Source organism: Oncorhynchus nerka, linkage group LG26 (genome assembly GCF_034236695.1).
Source record: "Oncorhynchus nerka isolate Pitt River linkage group LG26, Oner_Uvic_2.0, whole genome shotgun sequence".
Classification (NCBI taxonomy): Eukaryota; Metazoa; Chordata; class Actinopteri; order Salmoniformes; family Salmonidae; genus Oncorhynchus; species Oncorhynchus nerka.
This window is the reverse complement of record NC_088421.1, coordinates 55,748,340-55,758,339: the sequence shown is the minus strand read 5'-3', so window position 1 is coordinate 55,758,339 and position 10,000 is coordinate 55,748,340. Positions and strand designations below refer to the sequence as shown.

Here is a 10,000-nt window from a genome sequence, read left to right as displayed (position 1 = left end):
ACTTACTGCATAGCTGTGGTGTGGATCTATAGACCTGACTTACTGCATAGCTGTGGTGTGGATCTATAGACCTGACTTACTGCATAGCTGTGGGTCTATAGACCTGACTTACTGCATAGATGTGGTGTGGATCTATAGACCTGACTTACTGCATGGCTATGGATCTATATACCTGACTTACTGCATAGCTGTGGTGTGTATCTATAGACCTGACTTACTGCATAGATGTGGTGTGGATCTATAGACCTGACTTACTGCATAGCTGTGGATCTATAGACCTGACTTACTGCATAGCTGTGGATCTATAGACCTGACTTACTGCATAGCTGTGGATCTATAGACCTGACTTACTGCATAGCTGTGGGTCTATAGACCTGACTTACTGCATAGCTGTGGATCTATAGACCTGACTTACTGCATAGCTGTGGATCTATAGACCTGACTTACTGCATAGCTGTGGATCTATAGACCTGACTTACTGCATAGCTGTGGATCTATAGACCTGACTAACTGCATGGCTGTGGGTCTATAGACCTGACTTACTGCATAGCTGTGGATCTATAGACCTGACTTACTGCATAGCTGTGGATCTATAGACCTGACTTACTGCATAGCTGTGGATCTATAGACCTGACTTACTGCTAGCTGTGGATCTATAGACCTGACTTACTGCATAGCTGTGTGGATCTATAGACCTGACTTACTGCATAGCTGTGGATCTATAGACCAGACTTACTGTATAGCTGTGGATCTATAGACCTGACTTACTGTATAGCTGTGGTTTGGGTCTATAGACCTGACTTACTGCATAGCTGTGGATCTATAGACCTGACTTACTGCATAGCTGTGGATCTATAGACCTGACTTACTGCATAGCTGTGGATCTATAGACCTGACTAACTGCATGGCTGTGGGTCTATAGACCTGACTTACTGCATAGCTGTGGATCTATAGACCTGACTTACTGCTGTGGCTGTGGATCTATAGACCTGACTTACTGCATAGCTGTGGGTCTATAGACCTGACTTACTGCATAGCTGTGGATCTATAGACCTGACTTACTGTATAGCTGTGGATCTATAGACCTGACTTACTGCATAGCTGTGGATCTATAGACCTGACTTACTGCATAGCTGTGGATCTATAGACCTGACTTACTGCATAGCTGTGGATCTATAGACCTGACTTACTGCATAGCTGTGGATCTATAGACCCTGACTTGGATCTGACCTGGCTTAGCTGTGGATCTATGGGTCTATAGACCTGACTTACTGCATAGCTGTGGATCTATAGACCAGACTTACTGCATAGCTGTGGATCTATAGACCTGACTTACTGCATAGCTGTGGATCTATAGACCTGACTTACTGCATAGCTGTGGATCTATAGACCTGACTTACTGCATAGCTGTGGATCTATAGACCTGACTTACTGCATATCTGTGGATCTATAGACCTGACTTACTGCATAGCTGTGGATCTATAGACCTGACTTACCTGTGGATCTATAGACCTGCTTACTGGCTGTGGATCTATAGACCTGACTTACTGCATAGCTGTGGTGTGGGTCTATAGACCTGGCTTACTGCATGGCTGTGGATCTATAGACCTGACTTACTGCATAGCTGTGGGTCTATAGACCTGACTTACTGCTGTGGTGTGGATCTATAGACCTGGCTTACTGCATAGCTGTGGATCTATAGACCTGACTTAGAGCTGTGGATCTAGACCTACTGCATAGCTGTGGATCTATAGACCTGACTTACTGCATAGCTGTGGTGTACCTATCCTGGGGTCCAGTAGGACTGGTACTAACACAGCTATCTGTAGTCCAGTATCTATCCTGGGGTCCAGTATCTTACCCTGGGGTCCAGTACCTATCCTGTGGTCCAGTATCTATCCTGGGGTCCAGTATCTATCCTGGGGTCCAGTAGGACTGGTACTAACACAGCTATCTGTAGTCCAGTACCTATCCTGTGGTCCAGTATCTACCCTGGGGTCCAGTACCTATCCTGTGGTCCAGTATCTATCCTGGGGTCCAGTATCTATCCTGGGGTCCAGTATCTATCCTGGGTCCAGTAGGACTGGTACTAACACAGCTATCTGTAGTCCAGTATCTATCCTGGGGTCCAGTACCTATCCTGGGGTCCAGTACCTATCCTGGGGTCCAGTATCTATCCTGGGGTCCAGTATCTATCCTGTGGTCCAGTATCTATCCTGTGGTCCAGTATCTATCCTGTGGTCCAGTATCTATCCTGGGGTCCAGTATCTATCCTGGGGTCCAGTAGGACTGGTACTAACACAGCTATCTGTAGTCCAGTATCTATCCTGGGGTCCAGTACCTATCCTGGGGTCCAGTACCTATCCTGGGGTCCAGTATCTATCCTGGGGTCCAGTAGGACTGGTACTAACACAGCTATCTGTAGTCCAGTACCTATCCTGGGGTCCAGTACCTATCCTGGGGTCCAGTACCTATCCTGGGGTCCAGTACCTATCCTGGGGTCCAGTATCTATCCTGGGGTCCAGTCTCTATCCTGGGGTCCAGTATCTATCCTGGGGTCCAGTATCTATCCTGGGTTCCAGTACCTATCCTGGGGTCCAGTACCTATCCTGGGGTCCAGTACCTATCCTGGGGTCCAGTACCTATCCTGGGGTCCAGTAGGACTGGTACTAACACAGCTATCTGTAGTCCAGTACCTATCCTGGGGTCCAGTCTCTATCCTGGGGTCCAGTACCTATCCTGGGGTCCAGTACCTATCCTGGGGTCCAGTACCTATCCTGGGGTCCAGTAGGACTGGTACTAACACAGCTATCTGTAGTCCAGTACCTATCCTGGGGTCCAGTGGGACTCGTCCTAGCAGAGTAAGGTTCATCTCTTCACACATCCTCTCTGCTCCTCCCGTGGTGGGGGGGAAGATCTGAGACGTGTTCTTGAGGAGGGGGAGACGAGGGAGAGAGAGGAGAGGAGGGGAGAGAGACGAGATGGGGGAGAGAGACGAGGGAGAGAGAGGAGAGGGGAGAGAGAGACGAGGGAGAGAGAGGAGAGGGGAGAGAGAGAGATGGGGAGAGAGACGAGGGATAGAGAGGAGAGGAGGGGAGAGAGACGAGATGGGGGAGAGAGACGAGATGGGGGACAGAGACGAGGGGAGAGAGAGGAGAGGGGAGAGAGAGAGATGGGGGAGAGAGACGAGGGATAGAGAGGAGAGGACGGGAGAGAGAGAGATGGGGGAGAGAGACGAGGGATAGAGAGGAGAGGAGGGGAGAGAGACGAGATGGGGGACAGAGACGAGGGGGGAGAGAGAGAGAGAGGGTTACACATCATGCAAATGAAATGTGTCTGTCTTTATGAGAGAAAATTATACATTGTCCACATATACACACACACATATATATAAATAAATAAATAAAACTCTCACCTTGCATTTGGGACAGACAAACCCACTCATGTTCTCCACCACTCCTATGATGGGTAGCTGGACCTTCTGACAGAACCTGATCTCCTTCCTGACATCCTGAAGAGATACCTCCTGGAGAGGGGGAGAGAGGGAGGGAGGAGGGAGAGAGAGGGAGGGAGGAGTGGGGAGAGAGAGTGAGGGAGGAGGGGGGGAGAGAGAGGGAGGGAGGAGTGGGGAGGGAGGAGGAGGAGTGAGGGAGGAGGGGGAGAGGGAGGAGGAGGGTGAGAGATGTTGGTATTACAGACTAAGTCAGGGAGAGGTTGAACATGTCAGTGAAGACAATTGCCAGTCAGCTGCGGAGTGCGTGATCACACAGTCATCTGGAACAGCTGATGCTCTCATGCAAGTTTCAGTGTTACTTTCCTCCAATCGAGCATAGAAGTGATTTAGCTCGTCTGGTAGGCTCGTGTCACTGGGCAGCTCGCGGCTGGGCTTCCCTCTTGTAGTCTGTAATGGTTTGCAAGCCCTGTGTGTGGCCTACTACTACTACTACAGGCCCTGTGTGTGGCCTACTACTACTACTACTACAGGCCCTGTGTGTGGCCTACTACTACTACAGGCCCTGTGTGTGGCCTACTACTACTACAGGCCCTGTGTGTGGCCTACTACAGGCCCTGTGTGTGGCCTACTACTACTACAGGCCCTGTGTGTGGCCTACTACTACTACAGGCCCTGTGTGTGGCCTACTACTACTACAGGCCCTGTGTGTGGCCTACTACTTCTACAAGCCCTGTGTGTGGCCTACTACTACTACTACAAGCCCTGTGTGTGGCCTACTACTACTACTACAAGCCCTGTGTGTGGCCTACTACTACTACAAGCCCTGTGTGTGGCCTACTACTACTACAAGCCCTGTGTGTGGCCTACTACTACTACAGGCCCTGTGTGTGGCCTACTACTACTACAGGCCCTGTGTGTGGCCTACTACTACTACAGGCCCTGTGTGTGGCCTACTACTACTACAGGCCCTGTGTGTGGCCTACTACTACTACAGGCCCTGTGTGTGGCCTACTACTTCTACAAGCCCTGTGTGTGGCCTACTACTACTACTACAAGCCCTGTGTGTGGCCTACTACTACAAGCCCTGTGTGTGGCCTACTACTACTACTACAAGCCCTGTGTGTGGCCTACTACTACTACTACAAGCCCTGTGTGTGGCCTACTACTACTACAGGCCCTGTGTGTGGCCTACTACTACTACTACAGGCCCTGTGTGTGGCCTACTACTACTACTACTAAGGCCCTGTGTGTGGCCCTACTACTACTACTACAGGCCCTGTGTGTGGCCTACTACTACTACTACAGGCCCTGTGTGTGGCCTACTACTACTACAGGCCATGTGTGTGGCCTACTACTACTACTACAGGCCCTGTGTGTGGCCTACTACTACAGGCCCTGTGTGTGCCTACTACTACTACAAGCCCTGTGTGTGGCCTACTACTACTACAGGCCCTGTGTGTGGCCTACTACTACTACTACTACAGGCCCTGTGTGTGGCCTACTACTACTACAGGCCCTGTGTGTGGCCTACTACTACTACAGGCCCTGTGTGTGGCCTACTACTACTACTACAGGCCCTGTGTGTGGCCTACTACTACTACTACAGGCCCTGTGTGTGGCCTACTACTACTACTACAGGCCCTGTGTGTGGCCTACTACTACAGGCCCTGTGTGTGGCCTACTACTACTACTACAGGCCCTGTGTGTGGCCTACTACTACTACTACAGGCCCTGTGTGTGGCCTACTACTACTACTACAGGCCCTGTGTGTGGCCTACTACTACTACAGGCCCTGTGTGTGGCCTACTACTACTACAGGCCCTGTGTGTGGCCTACTACTACTACAGGCCCTGTGTGTGGCCTACTACTACTACAGGCCCTGTGTGTGGCCTACTACTACTACTACTACAGGCCCTGTGTGTGGCCTACTACTACTACTACAGGCCCTGTGTGTGGCCTACTACTACTACTACTACAGGCCCTGTGTGTGGCCTACTACTACTACTACAGGCCCTGTGTGTGGCCTACTACTACTACTACAGGCCCTGTGTGTGGCCTACTACTACTACTACTACAGGCCCTGTGTGTGGCCTACTACTACTACTACTACAGGCCCTGTGTGTGGCCTACTACTACTACAGGCCCTGTGTGTGGCCTACTACTACTACTACAGGCCCTGTGTGTGGCCTACTACTACTACTACAGGCCCTGTGTGTGGCCTACTACTACTACTACAGGCCCTGTGTGTGGCCTACTACTACTACTACAGGCCCTGTGTGTGGCCTACTACTACTACTACAGGCCCTGTGTGTGGCCTACTACTACTACTACAGGCCCTGTGTGTGGCCTACTACTACTACTACAGGCCCTGTGTGTGGCCTACTACTACTACTACAGGCCCTGTGTGTGGCCTACTACTACTACTACAGGCCCTGTGTGTGGCCTACTACTACTACTACAGGCCCTGTGTGTGGCCTACTACTACTACTACAGGCCCTGTGTGTGGCCCTACTACTACTACTACAGGCCCTGTGTGTGGCCTACTACTACTACTACAGGCCCTGTGTGTGGCCTACTACTACTACTACAGGCCCTGTGTGTGGCCTACTACTACTACTACAGGCCCTGTGTGTGGCCTACTACTACTACTACTACAGGCCCTGTGTGTGGCCTACTACTACTACTACTACAGGCCCTGTGTGTGGCCTACTACTACTACAGGCCCTGTGTGTGGCCCTACTACTACTACAGGCCCTGTGTGTGGCCTACTACTACTACTACAGGCCCTGGCCTACTACTACACCTACTACTACAGGCCCTGTGTGTGGACTACTACTACAGGCCCTGTGTGGGACTACTACTACAGGCCCTGTGTGTGGCCTACTACTACTACTACAGGCCCTGTGTGTGGCCTACTACTACTACTACAGGCCCTGTGTGTGGCCTACTACTACTACTACAGGCCCTGTGTGTGGCCTACTACTACTACTACAGGCCCTGTGTGTGGCCTACTACTACTACAGGCCCTGTGTGTGGCCTACTACTACTACAGGCTCAACTACTACAGGCCCTGTGTGTGCCTACTAGCCCTACTCACACTACTACTACTCAAACCATTACAGCTACAAATCAAGCCCTGTGTGTGGCCTACTACTCACTCACAGCTCAAGCCCTGTGTGTGGCCTACTACTACTCACAGCTCAAGCCCTGTGTGTGGCCTACTACTACTCACAGCTCAAGCCCTGTGTGTGGCCTACTACTACTCACAGCTCAAGCCCTGTGTGTGGCCTACTACTACTCACAGCTCAAGCCCTGTGTGTGGCCTACTACTACTCACAGCTCAAGCCCTGTGTGTGGCCTACTACTACTCACAGCTCAAGCCCTGTGTGTGGCTTGCAAACCATTACAGACTACAAACGGGAAGCACAGCCGCGAGCTGCCCAGTGACACGAGCCTACTACTACTCACACTACGGGGCTGTAGTGGAGCAGGTTGAGAGCTTCAAGTTCCTTGACGTCCACATCACCAACAAACTAACATGGTCCAAAACACACCAAGACAGTCGTGAGGAGGGCACATTACCAAGTCCTGGTTAAACGACCCAGACAGTCCTGGTTAAACCATCCAGTCAGTCCTGGTTAAACCACCCAGACAGTCCTGGTTCAACCACCCAGACAGTCCTGGTTCAACCACCCAGACAGTCCTGGTTCAACCACCCAGACAGTCCTGGTTCAACCACCCAGACAGTCCTGGTTCAACCACCCAGACAGTCCTGGTTCAACCACCCAGACAGTCCTGGTTCAACCACCCAGACAGTCCTGGTTAAACCACCCAGACAGTCCTGGTTAAACCACCCAGACAGTCCTGGTTAAACCACCCAGACAGTCCTGGTTAAACCACCCAGACAGTCCTGGTTAAACCACCCAGACAGTCCTGGTTAAACCACCCAGACAGTCCTGGTTAAACCACCCAGACAGTCCTGGTTAAACCACCCAGACAGTCCTGGTTAAACCACCCAGACAGTCCTGGTTAAACCACCCAGTCAGTCCTGGTTAAACCACCCAGTCAGTCCTGGTTAAACCACCCAGACAGTCCTGGTTAAACCACCCAGACAGTCCTGGTTAAACCACCCAGACAGTCCTGGTTAAACGACCCAGTCAGTCCTGGTTAAACGACCCAGTCAGTCCTGGTTAAACGACCCAGTCATAGCAACCCATCTACCCAGACAGTCCTGGTTAAACGACCCAGAGACAGTCCTGGTTAAACCACCCAGACAGTCCTGGTTAAACCACCCAGACAGTCCTGGTTAAACGACCCAGACAGTCCTGGTAAACCACCCAGACAGTCCTGGTTAAACCACCCAGACAGTCCTGGTTAAACGACCCAGTCAGTCCTGGTTAAACGACCCAGTCATAGCAACCCATCTACCCAGACAGTCCTGGTTAAACGACCCAGACAGTCCTGGTTAAACGACCCAGTCAGTATTGGTTAAACCACCCAGACAGTCCTGGTTAAACCACCCAGACAGTCCTGGTTAAACCACCCAGACAGTCCTGGTTAAACCACCCAGACAGTCCTGGTTAAACCACCCAGACAGTCCTGGTAAACCACCCAGACAGTCCTGGTTAAACCACCCAGTCAGTCCTGGTTAAACGACCCAGTCATAGCAACCCATCTACCCAGACAGTCCTGGTTAAACGACCCAGACAGTCCTGGTTAAACGACCCAGTCAGTATTGGTTAAACCACCCAGACAGTCCTGGTTAAACCACCCAGACAGTCCTGGTTAAACGACCCAGACAGTCCTGGTAAACCACCCAGACAGTCCTGGTTAAACCACCCAGACAGTCCTGGTTAAACCACCCAGACAGTCCTGGTTAAACCACCCAGACAGTCCTGGTTAAACCACCCAGACAGTCCTGGTTAAACCACCCAGACAGTCCTGGTTAAACCACCCAGACAGTCCTGGTTAAACCACCCAGACAGTCCTGGATAAACCACCCAGACAGTCCTGGATAAACCACCCAGTCAGTCCTGGTTAAACCACCCAGACAGTCCTGGTTAAACCACCCAGACAGTCCTGGTTAAACCACCCAGACAGTCCTGGATAAACCACCCAGACAGTCCTGGATAAACCACCCAGACAGTCCTGGTTAAACCACCCAGACAGCCAGTCATTTATGATGTGACCACCAGGCCATAATCGAGAGCAAAGGTCAAAACAACATCCGTTATATATATAAACTACCTGGTTGCCGCGGTTACAACAGAAACATGCTGTAGCTACCCGGTCGCCGTGGCGACATGCCGTAGCGAGGCGGTTAACAACAGAAGCATGCTGTAGCTACCCGGTTGCCGTGGCGACGTGCCGTAGTGACGTGGTTAACAACAGAAACATGCTGTAGCTACCTGGTTGCCGTAGTGACGTGCCTTAGCGACATGGTAACAGAAACATGCTGTAGCTACCCGGTTGCCGTAGTGACGTGCCTTAGCGACGTAGTAACAACAGAAACATGCTGTAGCTACCCGGTTGCCGTAGCGACGTGCCTTAGCTACCTAGTTGTTCTCTCTAGTGAGCCGTAGTCGCCGTAGTTACCTGCGGGGTGGTGATGATGACGGCTCCGTCGATGTGGGCGGAGCTAAGGTACTGGACGATAGACAGGTGTTCGTCAGAGGTGCCAGGGGGCGTGTCCACGATGAGGTAATCCAGTTCCCCCCAATCGACATCTCGCAGGAACTGTTTGATCATCCCTGACAGGAAGTGCAGCACCACCACAGCCAATCAGATCACAGCCTCACAGACAATTAACCAATTAAATTTCATCATCTCATCATCATCATTCACACTTGATTTATTTTATTTTTTATATAATAATGACCCAGTCATAGCAACCCACACACACACAGTAACCCATCTAACCAAACAGTCCACACACACACACACACACACAGTAATGTTCATCTTTAAACAGTCCACAAACACACACACACACACAGTAACACATCTAACCAAACAGTCCCGTTCACACACACACACACACAGTAACCCATCTAACCAAACAGTCCACACACACACACACACACAGTAACCCATCTAACCAAACACACACACACACACACACACACACAGTAACCCATCTAACCAAACAGTCCACACACACACACACACACACACAGTAACCCATCTAACACAAACAGTCCTGTGACACAGGTTATCTTATATACAGGAACAGACACTGTCAACACTAAACACACACACACACACACAGGTTGTCCTTCTTCTGGGTCCTCTCCAGATAACAGCATCATCAGGACTGCTGAGTAGGAAGCCAATAGACATGACACAGGTTGTCCTCTACATACTGGAACACACACACACACACACACACACACACACACACACACACACACACACACACACACACACAGGTTATCCTCTATATACTGGAACACACACACACACACACACACACACACACAGGTTATCCTCTACATACTGGAACACACACACACACACACACACACACACACACACACACACACAGGT

General features: G+C 50.9%; 1 protein-coding gene across 1 annotated transcript in view; it reads right to left on the bottom strand.

Annotated features, from left to right (window-relative positions):
• The window catches only part of LOC115145490 (cytosolic Fe-S cluster assembly factor nubp1), a 21,066-nt gene that overhangs the window by 5,980 nt on the left and 5,086 nt on the right, over window positions 1–10,000 (bottom strand). Inside the window, exons 7-10 of the mRNA XM_065010911.1 lie at window positions 9,732–9,806; window positions 9,050–9,209; window positions 3,416–3,526; window positions 2,827–2,929 (exon numbers count right to left, since the gene is read on the bottom strand). Of these exons, the coding sequence (XP_064866983.1) occupies window positions 2,827–2,929; window positions 3,416–3,526; window positions 9,050–9,209; window positions 9,732–9,806 (449 nt within the window). The remainder of the gene's footprint in view (window positions 1–2,826; window positions 2,930–3,415; window positions 3,527–9,049; window positions 9,210–9,731; window positions 9,807–10,000) is intronic.